We start from the raw sequence: 19,203 nt of genomic DNA on the forward strand, positions 1-19,203 counted from the left end.
AGAGGCCCGCGTACTGAAAAAGAAAAAAAAATCTTCCAACAAACAAAAGCCCAGGACCAGATGGCTTCACAGGCGAATTCTATCAAACATTTAGAGAACAGCTAACACCTATCCTTCCCAAACTATTCCAAAATATAGCAGAGGGAGGAACACTCCCAAACTCATTCTACGAGGCCACCATCACCCTGATACCAAAACCAGACAAAGATGTTACAAAGAAAGAAAACTACAGGGCAATAACACTGATGAACATAGATCCTCAACAAAATACTAGCAAACAGAATTCAACAGCACGTTTAAAGGATCATACACCATGATCAAGTGGGGTTTATCCCAGGAACGCAAGGATTCTTCAATATACGCAAATCAATCAATGTGATATGAACAAATTGAAGGAGAAAAACCATATGAACATCTCAATAGATGCAGAAAAAGCTTCTGACAAAATTCAACACCCATTTATGATAAAAACCCTCCAGAAAGTAGGCATAGAGGGAACTTACCTCAACATAATAAACGCCATATATGACAAACCCACAGCCAACATCATTCTCAATGGTGAAAAACTGAAACCATTTCCACTAAGATCAGGAACAAAACAAGGTTGTCCACTCTCACCACTGTTATTGAACATAGTTTGGCAAGTTTTAGCCACAGCAATCAGAGACAAAAAAGAAATAAAAGGAATCCAAATCGGAAAAGAAGTAGTAAAGCTTGTCACTGCTTGCAGATGATATGATACTATACATAGAGAATCCTAAGGATGCCACCAGAAAACTATTAGAGCTAATCAGTGAATTTGGTAAAGTAGCAGGCTACAAAATTAATGCACAGAAATCTCTGGCATTCTTATACACTAATGATGAAAAATCTGAAAGAGAAATTAAAGAAACACTCCTGTTTACCACTGCAACAAAAAGAATAAAATAGCTAGGAATAAACCTACCTAAGGAGACAAAAGACCTGTATGCAGAAAACTATAAGATACTGATAAAAGAAATGAAAGGTGATACAAACAGTTGGACAGATATACCATGTTCTTGGATTGAAAGTATCAACATTGTGAAAACGACTATACTATCCAAAGCAATCTATAGATTCAATGCAATCCGTATCAAACTACCAATGGCATTTTCCACAGAACTAGCAAAAAAAATGTTACAATTTGTATGGAAACACGAAAGATCCTAATAGCCAAAGCAATCTTGGGAAAGAAAAACGGAGCTGGAAGAATCAGGCTGACTTCAGACTATACTACAAAGCTACAGTAATCAAGACAGTATGGTAATGGCACAAAAACAGAAATATAGATCAATGGAACAGGATAGAAAGCCCAGAGATAAACCTACGCACATATGGTCACCTTATCTTTGATAAAGAAGGCAAGAATGAAAAATGGAGAAAAGACAGCTTCTTCAATAAGTGGTACTGGGAAAACTGGACAGCTACATGTAAAAGAATGAAATTAGAACACCCCCTAACACCATACACAAAAATAAGCTCAAAATGGATTAAAGACCTAAACGTAAGGCCAGACACCATCAAACTCTTAGAGGAAAACATAGGCAGAACACTCTATGACATAAATCACAGCAAGATCCTTTTTGACCCACCTCCTAGAGTAATGGAAATAAAAATAAAAATACACAAATGGGACCTAATGAAACTTAAAAGCTATTGCAATGCAGAGGAAACCATAAAGAAGACGAAAAGACAACCCTCAGAATGAGAGAAAATATTTGCAAATGAAGCAACTTACAAAGGATTAATCTCCAAAATTTACAAGCAGCTCATGCAGCTCAATATCAAAAAAAACAAACAACCCAATCCAAAAATGGGCAGAAGACCTTAATAGGCATTTCTCCAAAGATATACAGATAGCCAACAAACACATCGAAGGATGCTCAACATCACTAATCATTAGAGAAATGGAAATCAAAACTACAATGAGGTATCACCTCACACTAGTCAGAATGTCCATCATCAAAAAATTTACAAACAATAAATGCTGGAGAGGGTGTGGAGAAAAGGGAACCCTCTTGCACTGTTGGTGGGAATGTAAATTGATACAGCTAGTATGGAGAACTGCATGAAGATTCCTTAAAAAACTAAAAATAGAATTACCATATGACTCAGCAATCCCACTACCAGGCATATACCCTGAGAAAACCATAATTCAAAAAGAGTCACATACCACAATGTTCATTGCAGCTCTATTTACAATAGTCAGGACATGGAAGCAACCTAAGTGTCCATCGACAGATGAATGGATAAAGAAGATGTGGCACATATATACAATGGAATATTTTCAGCCACAAAAAGAAACCAAATTGAGTTATTTGTAGTGAGGTGGATGGCCGGAGAGTCTGTCATACAGAGTTAAGTAAGTCAGAAAGAGAAAAACAAATACTGTATGCTAACACATATATATGGAATCAAAAAAAAAAAAAAAAAAAAAAAAAGCTTCTGAAGAAACTAGGGGCAGGACAGGAATAAAGACACAGACATAGAGAATGGATTGAGGACATGGGGAGGGGGAAGGGTAAGCTGGGACGAAGTGAGAGAGTGGCATGGACTTATATATACTACCAAACGTAAAATAGCTGGCTAGTGGGAAGCAGCCGCATAGCACAGGGAGATCAGCTCGATGCTTTGTGACCACCTAGCGGGGTGGGATAGGGAGGGTCAGAGGGAGGCCCAAGAGGGAGGAGATATGGGGATATATGTATATGTATAGCTGATTCACTTTGTTATAAAGCAGAAACTAACACACCATTGTAAAGCAATTACACTCCAATAAAGATGTTAAAAAATATAAAATAAAATAAAATTTAGAAAAGTATATGTGGTAGTCAACTGCAAGGAAAAGAATTGCTAAACAGTACTTATACACTGAACGTGACTGGTATTACTCTCCTGTGGAATTCATTGTTGCTTTCTTACATGGCTTCCCTCAGTAACACTTGATAGGCTGAAAATGATAGGAAAAACATGTATGATTTGGCTTAACTTTCACGTGGCACTGGTAAAGTAGTTAAATTGGAAAGGTAAGAATAACAGAATTCTAGAGTGTTACTGAGAGCACACTGAAATTCCCTTAGCGGATATTTACTGAGTACCTATTACTTACCAAACACTATGTAAGATACTAGGGATTTAATAGTGACAAGATGGACAAGTTACTTCCTGCCAAGGAGTTTAAAGTTTAATGAAAGATACAAACAAACAACCAATAATAGTACATTTTGATAAATGCTGTAATGAGTAGTTCTCAACTGGGGACAATTCTGCACCACCCCCCTCAGGGTCATTTGGCAGTGTCTGGAGATATCTTTGGTTATCAGAACTTGGGGGAGAGGGATGTGCTACTGGAATCTAGTGGGTAGAGACCAGAGATGCTGCTAAATATCCTATAGCATGGAGGACAATCTCTAAAACAAAGAATTATGTACATCAAAATGTCAACCATGCCAAGGTTGAGAAACCCTGCTCTAAAAGTACATAAGAGGTATATCAAATCTAGACATGGGAGATCATAGATTTTCTAGAGACAGTGGCATGAAGGATGAAGAAAATATCCAAGCAATGGTGTGGAGAAGAATTTGCATGGCATGTACAGAGACCCAGAGGCTAGAAAAAGCATGGCATAAACACAGGGATTAATAGCCATCACCATCACCACAACTACTTATTGAAGAAATATTTTGTGCCAGAGTTTCTATAAGATAACAGATATAAATTTTAAAATACAGTCCTAATTAAAATCCTATGTGTCAGATATTATTTCCATTTCACAGATGAAGAAAAACTGAGGCACAGAGAACTAAATAACTTGCCCAAGGTCACACAGCTGGTGAATGGTGGAGCTGGAAGTTGAATCTAGGTCTTGCTAACTCTACTGAGACCATGCTCAACCTCTAAATTCTACTGCCTTTCCAAGCTGACAGGGGCTGAGTCTGTTGGAGGAGAGTAAAAAGTGACACTAAAGGGTTGAAAGGAAGCACATTAGGACAGACCTCATAAGCATGTGAAGTAGTTTGGAGATTACGCTGAAGGCAGTGGGAAACCACTGATGGATTTTAATCAGAGAGTCACATGATAAAATCTGCTTTGAAGAAAGATCACTTCTAGCTGCATTGTAGGGAATGGAGTGAAGGAAAAGAGACAAGGGATGTTATAATTCATGAATCCAGAGATTATAGTATCCTGAACAAGAAAGGTGACAGTGAGGAAAGAATTCAAGCAAACTTCAAGGATTAAAACTCTTATTTAGTGACTGGTTGGAAGGCAAAGGAGAGGATGACATCCAGTTCCCAATCAGGGCATGACAGTGGACAAGAGTGCCATTCAGCGAGTAGAGAACACAGCTGTTTTGATGAAGCGAATATAATGAATTTAGTTTGAGATCATAAAATTCACATCTAAATGGAAAGGGAAGAGGAACAGCCTGAAGATAATAGATAAAATGAGATATGAGAGGAGGTAGAAGAACTGGAGGCAGTTATGAGGACACTGAGTAGATTTAACTGAGATAGGGAGGAAGAGAAAGGCTCTGGTCAGAGAGATCAGTTTTAGAGTTTGAGATCTCGTGGACCCTTCAGTTCACGTGGGAGTTACAGAAGAACATAGAAAATGTTAGAGTTAAGGAAAGCAAAGTGTGTCGGGACTAAGATGTTGCATATGTTAACAGTATGGATGTGGAAACCTTTCAGAATGATGAAAAGAGATAAAGTAGAGGGTGCTATGGACTGAATGTTTGTGCCTCTCCAGAAGTCACATGTAGAAATCTAACCCCCAATATGATGGAATTAGATGGTGGCCCTATGGGAGGTGATTAGGTCATGAAGGTGGAGCCCTCATGAATGGGATTAGTGCCCTTATAAAATAGACTTCAAAGAGTTCCCTTGCCCCTTCCACCATGTGAAGACACAGTGAGAAGAGAGCTGTTTATGAACCAGAAAGTGAGCTCTCACCAAACACCGAATCTGCTGGTGCCTTGATCTTGCACTTCCCAGAACTATGAGAAATAAATGTTTGTTGTTTAAGCCACCCTGTCTAAGGTGTCTTTGTTATAGCAGCCTGAAAGGACATAGACAAGGGGGAAAAGTGTCAGAGGCTAAAGCTCTTAAAAGGTGTCAAAGATCTTACAACTATTTTATAAACCCAAGTGATGGATGATTTTCTTTAAAAAAAAATATCAAATAGTGTCTTCCAGATTGAGAGTTTATATTGATTAAAATTAGGGAGAGGAGAATCAACGATGATTTCAAAGAGAAGTGGCAAACTAACTTCAAAGAGGAGTTAGTAGGTACGAAAGCAAAGGCCTGGAAACGGCAGTATGGGGTGATATGAATGCTGACCCCTCCATCACAGTCACATGAGATAAAATGAACAGCAAAGGGCTTCACTGGAGGTTTTGAGGGTCATAACATCAGCAAGGGACAGCTAGAGCCAGTCCAAAGGAAGACGTAAGAGTGTTTGAGGAAGTAAAATATGTTAGGGCATTTGGTCAGAATGAACATAAGTTTCAAAAGGCATAGGGGCATTATGAGGGTCAAATGGTCTAGGAAGAGTTAAAGATGGTCTGGATAGAGATAAATGGGTAAGGCAATGACTGAGGAGAAGCTTAATATAAAGGTGATTAGCCCAATAGTTTAATAAAATAGTGATGCTACTATATGGCTTAGACCAATGTTATCTAAAGCATTTTTTGTGATAATGGAAATGTTCTATATCTGCACTGACCAATACAGTAATCACTAGCTACATGTGGCTACTAAGTACTTGAAGCGTGGCTAGTGTGTTTAGGGAAAATACATAGCAACTTTAATGGTTTAAGGTGTGGCCCCCAAACACAGAAATGAATCATCAGTAACCTCCTACTATTCAAAGTGCTTAGAACACTGCCTGATCACTAAGTGTTAACTATTACTGTCATTATCATTATCATTAAATGTGTTTGACTTAAGCACACAATGGATACAGACTCATAGCTAAAGATGCTATTAAATACACATATATTATTATTGTGGCATATCTGGATGTTCTCAAACTTTCCCAGGTATAGAGGAAAAAAATCTGTCTTCACATACATGAGCATACACAAATGGCTGACTATGGGTGCTAATAGTTTCACTTCGCATTAAAAGTTATCGGCAAATAAAAAGATTAAGCATACAAGTCTCTCAAAGTACTGTATCACATCATAATACTATTCTTTCAATAGTGATACAGCAAGAGAATTTGCAGGGGAATAAGAATTCTCCAAAGAGCAAATTTGTTTAATTTAGAAAGTCAACATTAACAAACTGGTATTCACTTTGTGTGTTTGGAAAAAAACAGTTTAGCTATGGAGAATAACCAAACAAATACTCAGAAAAGAAAAAAAAGGCAATTATGGCATGCCTTTATTTTATTAGACTTGCCTTGGTTTTCTCAAAGTTGGCCTCCTCAGTCATTTTCACAGCTTGTTTCACCTGCTCATAAGCACTTACTTCTCTTTGCTGCATCTCTGTCAAGCTGCTCCTCACGGAAACTAGTGCAGACATTAAGTCATCTCTTTCTCTGTCAGCACAAAAAGAACATTGAAAACAGCAAATGATCAAATGATTGTGTATTCATACGTCAGGAAGAAAAAAGCATTAATATGTATTAGAAGAAGAGCCAGGGCAGGCCAGCTCAGCACATATTCAAGCACACCCCAGAGAAAGACCCTCTGTCCTCACTTGGTGAGGGGCAGGCAGAGCAGCCAGAAAAGCCATGAGTATTCATGGCAGGACTGCATCCACGTGGGATAATAACCAATTATGGAGAGGACTGGCACACTGAGGGCTGGAGAGGGAAGCCCAGAAAAGAGGAAATTAATTTAAAAATTAAAAAGGTGGGGGGCAGAAAAGGAGAAAAAAGTAATAAAGTAGGGAAGGTGGGGATTGTACTTCAAAGCAGAAGTAACCATGGTAAGAAGGGACTACTGAAATTTTGTTTACACTGCCGACTCCCCTCTCTACTAGAACAAACATATGTCCTTTCCTTTTCATCTTCCTTCACAATCCTCTTTTTCACCCTTCTCTATGAATTAAAAACTTTCACCTACTTATGAACATATTTCTTCTTTCAATGGGTAGTACTGGTGAATCACTCAAGTGCCCTGGTTACACATATAATGCTCATTATTTTACAAAATCTTATCCCACAGGTTTTGACCCTTGCCTAGATCCATCCCTTCCTTAGCAATTTTCAGAAGTACCCTAGGCTAAGCTATTTCTTGGGGATAGAATTGAACTGAATGCCAAAATGCATTGGCATGTAAAATAGCAAGGATCCAATCTTATGGATTAAATAAATCCATATAAAATTCTACATGGCCAGCCCAACACCAGGCCTGAGTGAGCCTCTCACAATGGGAAATTTTACATGATATATCAATGTGAGAATGAGAGGGCAGTTCTCCAAATTACCATCTTCCAAGGCAAAAGTTCTTTAACTGCTTAAAAATACCATGTGAATATTTTGATGAATATGATCAAGGAGTTTTTCAAACAAAGCAAGCAATGCAGCATTAACCCTGTAACATGCCATCATGATCCAGATGAAAGAGCAGCTGAGGCAGAAGATGAGGGAAGAAGCATGGGTGTCAGTTCTGGGATGAACTAACGAGCATGTAGTATTTAAGGAACCTAGTGTAACAATCAGAGCAAAAAGGAGAAAGTCCCTGAATAATCTTGGCCAATGTTTAAAATAGGGAAAAGGGAGAGTTGGGCTGATATATACATGAGCTTCATCTTGAAATATGGAGTGCCTAAGAAGTGTCTTTAATTCTTAAGTTATTCCACAGTTGCTAGCAGTTTTAAGCTTTATTAAGCATTGCTAGTAAGTATTATCACTGTTTTTAAAAAGAAAGTCTAGAAGGCTAACTACAACATTTCCTTCTTCCTCATTTCTGGGAAGTTCCTACCCATAGTCTTTCAAAGCCAGCTATACAGAAGATTGCCAATCACCCACCCCCAAGTCACAAGCTGGACTGAAGTCCCAGGATAGTACAGTAGTAATCATTTCTCCTGTCTGAAAAGTACACTGAAGCTCCTCCAAGGCACTATGAGCTACAGAAAGGAATTTAATATAAAGCAGTTCCACCCTGATTCCCATTTGAAAGTATTTTGATCATTAAGAAAGAAAGAGCGGTTATTGTTGCTCTTACCTAGTTTATGACATAATGAGGTCTGAGTGGAAGGCAGAAATTAAAAAATACTATAAGGACTTCAAACCAACTTTTAAATTATATCCAATGTACTCAGCAGTCGTTAAGTATTCCCTCCAAAAAGTCCCAAGTGCCCTAACAAAACACCACAAACATATGGGTCGTCTGGTCTCCAAGTTGTGCCTGATCCTCTCCTTTTCAGCTGCCCAACGTTGTGTCACATAGTCAATAAATTACATGCTAAAAAATCAACAACATAGTTTAAAACTAGTGTTACAATGCTACATTTTGAATAGAGACCAGGAAACTCTTTTGATTTATCATATTTGGGATATAACTTTTTAAAAATCCATATTAGAGTCATGCAGGAAATACTATGATACAGTTCTTTGAGGGTTCAGGCTTCTAACTATGCTTCAAACTAGAAATCCAAACGTAAAAAGTTTTGGTCACTCTTCAAAGTCAGCATACACTCAGTATTCAGCATTCTGCATTACTAAACTGAAAGAAACTGAACACCAGCTTAGGTCATATAGACAAAGATTTTCATTTATAATAAAAGCAGAAACCTTCCATAGTATACTGTTATTAAGGTAGAACATGAGCCAATGACACGCTGACAAAGCAGAAAACCGAACTGAGAAGGTTAACATTTATTTTAAGAGGCTAAGAGCTGAAATTTAGGATAGAGACAAAGAAATATATAACTGAGCAAGAATCTAATTCCTAAATGACTGCCAGACTTGGAATCAATGAAAACACTGTAGCTTCCTTTCAAAATATTTTTCTCATGACCTAAAAGGATAATATGAAATGCAATATAATAGGGGGAAAAAAAGTTTTTTATTTGTTGATTGGTTTTGTCAGACTACTTAGTTTATCTTAGACTATCCTCTTTATCTGCATGACTTTGAATATGTTTTTCCATTTTAAAATTAAATTTTCATTACTTCCTCCTTATAATAAATTAATTACCAATATGGTTAGGGACCTATTTAACACATACTTTCAATTTCAATGCCTTCTTCTACTTCTCCAGTGGTAATCACTGTTAAATATTGTGTGTTTATTCTTTCATATCTTTCTCTATGCATATGTATGAACCTGGAGAAAATATATAGTAAGGTTGTGAATGGACCTCTGAAGGAATACAAACAGTTTCATATCAGGTATGTCTTTCTCATCTTGTTTTATTTTTTTCCTTCAACAACATATTTTGGAACTTGGTCCCACATTAGTACATATAGATCTACTTCAATCATTTTTTTTGGCTGTGTATAAAATTTCATAGTTATCTCAACTGTAGTTTAGTTATTCTTCTTTGAAGAATATTTAGGTTGTTCACATCTAAAAGAAAAACCTCTTGTTTTCTTCTACACCCAGTTTCTGTATTCACAACACTTCTGATACCACATGTGTAGGTTTTCCACATACAGCACTTCTCTCAATTCTCAGTGGACACTAACTCAATTCTGACAGTAACTGCCTGGAGTTGGTACAGACCCCACAGGTTAAGGCTCAGTCCCACAAAACTGCCCTCCACTTTAGGTGCCAATTGCAAGTCCCAGGTATCTTGTATCTCTGACCAACTGGCCAGAAATCATGGGTTCCCATGACCCCTTCTAGGATTAAATACTTTGCTAGAACAGTTCACAGAACTCAGGAAAGTGTTTTCCTTACTATTTCCCCTTTATTATAAAAGACCCAACTCATGAACAGATAAACAGAAGAGATGCCTAGGGCAAGGTATGTGGAAAGGGGCGTGGACCTTCCATGCCCTGTCTGGGAGTGCCACCCTCTACTACCTCAATGTTTTGACCAATCCAGAAGCTCCCTAAACTCCATTGCTTAGGGTTTTTATAGAAGTTCCATAGGCATGCTTGATTAAATCATTGCCATTGGTGACTGGACTCCATCTCCAGCCCTTCCCCTTCCTAAAGGCTGGGGAGTAGAGACTGAAAATTCCAATCTTCTAATCATATGGATGGTTTCTGTGGCAACCAGCACTCCCATCCTTAGTGGGTTTCCAAAAGTCATCTACTTAACATAAACTCAGGAGTGGTTGAAATGGGCTTCTTAAGAATAACAACCTATTTCAGAAGCAGGGGACAAAACACAAATATTAGTACAAAATATGTACCTATTACTTTTACCACTTAGAAAAATACAAGAGTTTTAGGAGCTCTATGCAAGGAACAGGAGATGAAGACCAAAATACATATTTCTTATTAAATCACAATATCACGACACCATCACAAATAACGTTGCAAAAAGAGTTCCTACAAATGCCCCATTATGCACATACATACATTCTCTATGGTAGAGTCTGAAATGTGTAATACATAATTTAAATATTAATGAAGAGTGCTAAATTACCCTTCAAAGTAGTGTCAATTTATAGTTTCACCAGCAGGGTATGAAAATACACACTTATTCATAGCCTCATCATTCTTGAGACCTTTTTTAAATGTTCACCAATTTGATAGTTGGCATTTTTAAATGTATTTCCTTGAATAATAACAGAATGAATACCTTTTAAAATAAGATAAAACTTGCAAAGAAGAACTAGGTGAAGTGGAGATAAGCAGTCTCTAATAAAGAGTTCAAGGTAATGATCATAAACATGCACAATGAATTTGGGAGGAAAGTGGATGAACACAGGAAGATGTTTAACAAAAACTTAGAAAATACAAAAGGAATCAAACAGAGCTGAAGAATATATAACCGAAATTTAAAAATACACTAGAAGGAATCAATAGTAGGTTAGATAATACATAGGAAAAATCAGCAAACTGGAAGACAAAATAGTAGACACACACACACACACACACACACACAAGAGAAAGAAATACAAACAAGAAACTAAAAACAGTCATAAAATGAAAAAGGAAAATAGCAAAAGAAGAAGGGACAGAAAAGAACTTCAAGAATAACCCTAAAACAATTAACAAAATGGCAATGAATACAGACTTATCACTAATTATTTTAAATGTAAATGGACTAAAGCCTCCAATCTAAAGACACAGAGTGGCTGAATGGATACAGAAACAACACCTGTATATATGCTGCCTACAAGAAACTCACTTCAGATCTAAAGACACACACAGATTGAAAGTGAGAGGAAGGAAAAAGATAATCCATGCAAATGAAAATCAAAACAAACCTGGGGGCAGCAATACTTTTATCAGACAAAATAGACTTTAAAACAAAGAGTGTAACAAGAGACAAAGGACATTACATAACGATCAAGGGATTGATCCAAGAAGATGATATAACAAGTATAAATATATATGCACCCAACATAGGAGCACCTAAATACATAAAGCAAATATTAACAATCATAAAGGGAGCTACTGACACAATAATAGAAGTGGACCTTAATATCCCACTTAAATCAATGGACAGATCATCCAAACAGAAAAATCAGTAAGGGAACACTGTCCTTATATGATACATTAGACCAAATAACTTAATAGATATATGTGGAACATTCATCCCAAACCAGCAGATTATACATTCTCTCCATTCTCCAAGAAAGATCACATGCTAGGACATGAAACAAGCCTCAGTAAATTAAAAAAAATTGAAATCATATCAAGCATCTTTTCTGACCTTGAAATCACCTATGAGAAAAAAAAAACTACAAAACCCACAAATACATGGAGTATAAACAATATGCTAAAAACAACCAATGGGCCACTGAAGATATCAAAGAAGAAATAAAAAATACCTGTAGATAAATGAAAATGAAAACACAATGATCCAAAATCTATGGGATGCAGCAAAAGCAATTCTAAGAGGGAAGTTTATAGAGATACAAGCCTACTTCAGGAAACAAGAAAAATCTCAAATAAATAACCTAACCTTACACCTAAAGGTAGTAGAAAAAGAAGAACAAACAAAACCCAAAGTTAGCTGAAGGATAGAAATCATGAAGATCAGAGTGGAAATAAACGAAATAGAGTCTAAAACAACAATAGAACAGATGAACGAGAAGTTACAACCAACACCACAGAAACTCAAAGGATCATAAGAGATTATTATGAACAATATTATGCCAATAAAATGAACAACCCAGAAGAAATGGACAAATTCCCAGAAATGTACAATCTCCCAATACTGAACCAGAAAGAAATAGAACATATGTAGACCAATTACTCATAATGAAATTGAATTAGTAATTTAAAAAATCTCCCAACAAACCAAAGTCTAGGACCAGGTGGCTTCACAGGTGAATTCTACCAAATGTTCAGAGAAGAGTTAATACCTATCCTTCTCAAACTATTCCAAAAAAACTGCAGAGGAAGAAACTCTTCCAAGCCCATTTTATGAGGCCAGCATCACCCTGACACCAAAACCAGACTGAAGAACCTAGATGGAAATTAAATATCCTCAGCAAAATACTAGCAAACCAAATCCAACAATACATTAAAAGGATCATACACCATGATCAAATGGGATTTATCCTAGGAATGAAAGAATTTTTCAATATCTGCAAATCAATCAGTGTGATACACCACATTAACAAACTGAAGAATAAAAACCATATGATCATCTCAGTAGATGCAGAAAAAGCTTTCTGACAAAATTCAACATTCATTTATAATAAAACCTCTCCAGAAAATATGTTTAGAGGGAACATACCTCAACATAATAAGGGCCATATATGATAAGCCCACAACTAACATCACAATCAACAGTGAAAAGCAGAAAGCATTTCCTCTAAGATCAGGAATAAGACAAGGATTCCCACTCTCACCACTTTTTGGATGGGGGGCGGGCAGGGGGAGCAGAGAAAGGTTTATTGCAGGGGCGTGCAAGGAAAATGGGGGACTGATCCCCCCAGAAACCCTAACTCCCTGAACGGTTTCAGCAAAATATTTTTAAGGGCAAGCTGAGGAAGGGGTGAGGTTGGTTGTTGCAAACTTCTTGGTGCAGGAATCCTTTGTCCATGAAGGTTAGGTCACAATGTTCCTGTAAACCTCCAACAAAACAACTGTTACTCTCTGTTCTGCAACTTTTTATCTCTATATGAATGGAAAAGTGTTATACTCTTAAAGGTCAGAGCCTTGAGAATGGGCTATCCTGTATATTTCAGGCTATAGGCAACATTCTTAACTTGAAGCAAAAGCCATAGAATACAAAGGTTAAAGTAAAAGAAACAGATTTTATATGGAGTCAGATTTGTTCTTCCCTATCACAGTATCAGACTCAAGGACACCACCAGCTATTCTCAAAACAGTATCTGCTGGCAGCTGCCACCTGCAACCTGATGGTCTCAAGGTCCCTCCTTGTAACTAAGCAATCATTTCAAGCCCCAGCCAATCGTTGCTTAACACCCTTACTTCTTCTTTTTTTTTTTTTAATAAATTTATTTATTTATTTATTTTGGCTGTGTTGGTTTTGTTTTGTTTTTTAACATTTTTATTGGAGTATAATTGCTTTACAATGGTGTGTTAGTTTCTGCTTTATAACAAAGTGAATCAGTTATACATATACATATATCCCCATATCTCTTCCCTCTTGCATCTCCCTCCCTCCCACCCTCCCAGCTGGTCACAAAGCACTGAGCTGATCTCCCTGTGCTATGTGACTGCTTCCCACGAGCTATCTATTTTACATTTGGTAATGTATATATGTCCAGGCCACTCTCTCACTTTGTGCCAGCTTACCCTTCCCACTCCCCATGCCCTCAAGTCCACTCTCTAGCAGGTCTGCGTCTTTATTCCTGTCTTGCCCCTGAGTTCTTCATGACCTTTTTTTTTTTTTCTTAGATTCCATATATATGTGTTAGCATATGGTATTTGTTTTTCTCTTTCTGACTTACCTCACTCTGTATAACAGACTCTAGGTCCATCCACCTCACTACAAATAACTCAAGTTCATTTCTTTTTATGGCTGAGTAATATTCCATTGTATATATGTGCCACATCTTCTTTATCCATTCTTCTGTCAATGGACACTTACATTGCTTCCAAGTCCTGGCTATTGTAAACAGAGCTGCAATGAACATTGTGGTACATGACTCTTTTTGGATTATGGTTTTCTCAGTGTATATGCCCAGTAGTGGGATTGCTGGGTCATATGGTAGTTCTATTTTTAGTTTTTTAAGGAACCTCCATACTGTTCTCCATAGTGGCTGTATCAATTTACATTCCCACCAGCAGTGTATGAAGGTTCCCTTTTATCCACACCCTCTCCAGCATTTATTGTTTGTAGATTTTTTGAAGATGGCCATTCTGACCGGTGTGAGATGATACTTGCAGCTCCACTTATTCTACACAGTCAACTTATTTAATTTTGACGCTCACCACTTTTATTCAACATAGTATTGGAAGTCCTAGCCACAGCAATCAGACAAGAAATAAAAGGAATCCAAATTGGAAAGGAAGAAGTAAAACTGTCATTGTTTGCAGATGACATGATACTATATGTAAAAAATCCCCAAGATGCCATCAAAAAAATAATAGTCATCAATGAATCCAGTAAAGTTCTAGGATACAAAATTAATATACAGAAATCTGCTGAATTTCTATACATTAACAATAAACTATCAGAAAGAGCATTTAATAAAACAATCCAATTTCCCATCGCATTAAAAAGAAAAAAATACCTAGAAATCAATCTAACTAAGGAGGTAAAAGACCTATAATTGGACAGCTATAAAACACTAATGAAAGAAATTGAAGACGGCAGAACAAATGGAAAGATATCCCCTGTTCATGGATTGAAAGAATTAATATTGTTAAAATGTCCATAGTACCCAAGGTAATCTACAGATTCAATGCAATCCCTATCAAGATACCAATGGCATTTTTCACAGAACCAGAGAAAATAATTCTAAAATATGTTTGGAAACAAAAGACCCTGAATAGCCAAAACAATGTTGAGAAAGAAGAACAGAGATGAAGGTATCACACTCCCTGATTTCAAACTATACTGCAAAGCTACAGTAATCAAAACAATATGGTACTGGCACAAAAATGGACACATAGACCAATGGAACAGAACAGAGAGCCCAGAAATAAACCCATGCTTACATGGTCAATTAATCTATGACAAAGTAGGCAAGAACATACAATTGGGAAAAGACAGCCTCTTCAATGAATGGTGTTAGTAAACCTTGACAGCTACATGCAAAAGAGTCAAACCGGACTACTTTTTCACACCATAAACACATATAAACTGAAAATGGATTAAAGAATTAAATGTAAGACCTGCAACTATAAAACTCCTAGAAGAAAACATAGCCAGTATGCTCTTTGACATTGGTCTTAGCAATATTTTTTTGATATATCTCCTCACAAGAGAAACAAAACAAAAATAAACAAGTGTGACTACATCAAACTAAAATGCTTTTACACAGTGAAGGAAACTATCAACAAAATGAAAAGGCAGCCTTCTGAATGGGAGAAGATATTGGCAAACTATGTACCTGATAAGGGGTTAATATCCAAATGACATATCTGATAAGGGGTAAATATCCAAAGAACCCATGCAACTCAACATAAAAAAATAGCCTGATTAAAAACTGAGCAGAGGACCTGAATAGACATTTTTCCAAAGAACTCAAATAGATGGCCAATAGCCACATGATAAGATGCTCAGCAACACTAATCATCAGGAAAATGCACAATTAGATAGCACTTCATACCTGTCAGAATGGTTATCATCAAAATGACAACAAATAACAAGTGTTGGCAAAGATGTGGAAAAAAGGCAACTCTAGAGCACTGTTGTTGGAAATGTAAATTAGTAAGCCATTAGGTAAAACAGTATGGAAGTTCCTCAAAAAATTAAAAGTAGAACTACCATAGGATCCAGCAATTTCACTTCTGGGTATTTTTCAGAGGAAAACAAAAACAGAAATTCAAAAGGATGTATGCACCCCTATGTTCATTGCAGTCTTATTTCCAATAGCCATGATATAGAAGCAACCTACATGTCCATCAACAGATGAATGGATTAAAGAGTATGTGATGTATGTGTGTATATACACATACATAAACAATGAAATATTACTCAGCCATACAAAGGAATAAAATCTTGCCATCTGCAACAATATGGATGGACTTAGAGGGTATTATGCTAACTAAAATAAGTCACACAGAGAAAGACAAATACCATATGATTTCACTTATGTGTGGAACCTGAAAAACAAAACAAAACAAATGAACAAACATAACAGAATAGAAACAGACTCATAGATACAGAGAACAAACAGGTGGTTGCCAGAGAGGAGGGGTTTGTAAGGATGAGTAAAACAGGTGAGAATAAGCACTACAAACTTCTAGTTACAAAATAAATAAGTCAAAAGGATGAAATGTACAGCATGGGGAATATAGTTAATAATATTGTAATAATTTTGCATGGTGACAGATATTACTAGACTTTTGTGGTGATCATTTTGCAAATGTATAGAATTATCAAATCACTATGTTGTACACCTGGAACTAACATAGTATTGTGGGTCAATTACACTTCAATTAAAGAAAAAAAGAATGAGTACTTCCTCGTGTATTATCTTCCTCTTTTATTGCTTACCAGTTCCTAATCTATATCCATTTTGCAACTGGGCAGTTTTTCTTTTCTGTTTCTTTCAAAGGAAATTATTTATACATTGTACCAAAATTTTTGTTATATAAAATGTAAATATTTTCCCATCTTTTTAGTTTGTAATATTGTATCATAAGGATGTTTTGTTTTAATGGAGTCAAGTTTTTTTTTTCCTTTATGACTCTCACTTCCCTCGTCATGCTCAGAACTTTAATTAGCCCAAGGCCATAAAGATATTTTTCTATATTTTCTTCTAATACTTTTGTAGTCTAGAATCATATCTAGGTCTTTAAACCATCTTGAATTTACTTTTGTGAAGTATGATTCCGTTCTTTTTTTCAAATATAAACAAGCAAATTTCTAACTTCTCTGAGCCTCAGTTTCCTTAGTTGTAAAATGAGGGTAATGTATTTACCTCACCAATGCTTTACTAAGATTAAAAGAGATTATGTTTTTAAATTATCTGGCACAGTCCTTGGCATATAAGAAATGTTTACCACACGTTACTTGTATCTGAAAATATATTTAACATACTTAATAAATTGTCATTATGTTAAATATATATAAGTTAATAGTATATTTAAGAATTAATATAATATTTAACAAAAAGCAGGACTACCGCTGTAGATCATGAAAACTACCACTGGAGAAATTCAGTTTTTATACAACAGACAATAGGTTAGTCATATGTAGAAACCATGGCTACCAGGCATTTTGACTGCTTCTAAAGTATGCGAGGTACAGAAGGGTTTTATTATTTATAGAGAATTTACAATATGCCAGGAACTGTTTTAAGCACTATATAGGTATTCTTTCAATGTCCCCTCAAATATAACACTATTAGGTACTTTTATCTCCATTTTCAACTGGGGGAATTGAGGCATGAGAAATTAAGTAATTTTTGTGAGGTTACATAGTAAGTTATCAGTAGAACCAAAGTATGGACCCAGGCAGATTGACTCAAAAGCTAGTGCTCTAGTCACAAGGCTAAGCTGCATCTATAATATCCCCAAAGGTAGGTATTATTCCCCCAAACAAAAGAAGACTCCAAACTTAGGGAAGTAAAGTCATTTGTCCAAAGTTCAAAACCAACTTTATTGACCAAGTCTTTCGACTCCTGACACCAGTTCCAATTAGACGATCTCTGATGTTAAGCAATAAATACCAAAATGCCTGTAGGCCAGGTACTCTGCTAGAAGCCAGGGATACAGAAATAAACAAAACACAGTTGCTGTCTGCAAGTATACACAATATATTATAAAGTTACAGGAGGAAGGACCCTAAATCAATTGAGGACAAAATGGGGTGAGGCTGGTGAGAGAATACTTCTAAGAGGAAGTGATGTTTGAACTATTTAAATGAACCCAAACAGACAGAGAGAGGTGACCTTGAGCATAGAGAAAAGTAGAAGGCATGTGAGAGAGAACACCCTCTATAAATCATCATTGGATGGTATATTAAATAATAATTCTCAACTTCTACAGAATATAATTTTCATAGGAAAGGGCTTTCTCTGGAATACTGAAAACAAAACAAAAAAGATGTACACAGAAAACTGTAGTATTTCAGCCTAGATGAAAACTTTGACTCCATAAAAGCTCATTTGTAATTTGTCCTTAGTCGATCCTCAAATATTAATAATGGGATATAGTGGGCCCTTCTTCCAGTGTACTCATAATATTCTTCATAACAGTCACATGATAAAAACTTGATAAAAACGCACTTTACCTATACTACAGCAGGAATATCCAAAATAAGGCAAAATCAAAAGAATTCCTCTCAAACTCAGTTTTGTTATGAATAGTGCTGGATTTGCAATTATAGAGTTATAGAAATGAACAGAATTATAAAGGTTATCTACTTCAATTCTCTCATTTCAGATGAGACTGAAACCAAGAAAGATAAAATTATTTGTCCAAAATGACATGGCTATACACAGTTGGCAGAACCCACATATTCTGTCTTTAAGAAAGCTACAATGAAGGGACCTTTTAAAATCCATTTTATTTGAAGCTTAACATGCGATTTAGCATGGGGTTAAAAAACTACTGTGCCCATTTAAAGACATGAGTTTCCATGTTGCCAAAGACTCCAAAGAAACATACTTACTTAGACAGTCTTTCAATGGTCTGCATGTGAACATTATTATGGGTTTGGGAAAGCACAGCTTCATGCTGAGCACATTTCAAACAAAGACCACCAACACGGTTAGAAATATTAGCAGCAAGAAGAGACTCTTTATGCTTTAGTTGCTCTTTAAGATCTTCACAATTTTTCTGATATTCAACTAGGTCTTTCCTAAAAAGAAGGGAAAAAAGTTCCAGCAAATGGCCAGGTAAAAGTATACTACTTCTAAATGTATCATCATAGTAATAACTACTATCATTTACTGGTGCTTACCTTATTAGGTGCTTTACATACAGTACCTTATTAGTTCTTACCACAGCCCT

At 36.3% G+C, this 19,203-nt stretch overlaps 1 protein-coding gene across 11 annotated transcripts in view; it reads right to left on the reverse strand.

Moving 5' to 3' along the window:
* SDCCAG8 (SHH signaling and ciliogenesis regulator SDCCAG8) overlaps positions 1-19,203 on the reverse strand; it is a 262,314-nt gene that overhangs the window by 192,287 nt on the left and 50,824 nt on the right. For 10 of the 11 annotated variants that reach the window (XM_033851855.2, XM_019920402.3, XM_033851860.2 and 7 more), the window contains exons 8-9: positions 18,863-19,051; positions 6,426-6,564 (exon numbers count right to left, since the gene is read on the reverse strand). In XM_033851855.2, the coding sequence (XP_033707746.1) occupies positions 6,426-6,564; positions 18,863-19,051 (328 nt within the window). The remainder of the gene's footprint in view (positions 1-6,425; positions 6,565-18,862; positions 19,052-19,203) is intronic. The other variant, XM_073801477.1, reaches the window with a different exon arrangement.

This window comes from Tursiops truncatus, chromosome 1 (assembly GCF_011762595.2).
Source record: "Tursiops truncatus isolate mTurTru1 chromosome 1, mTurTru1.mat.Y, whole genome shotgun sequence".
Lineage (NCBI taxonomy): Eukaryota > Metazoa > Chordata > Mammalia > Artiodactyla > Delphinidae > Tursiops > Tursiops truncatus.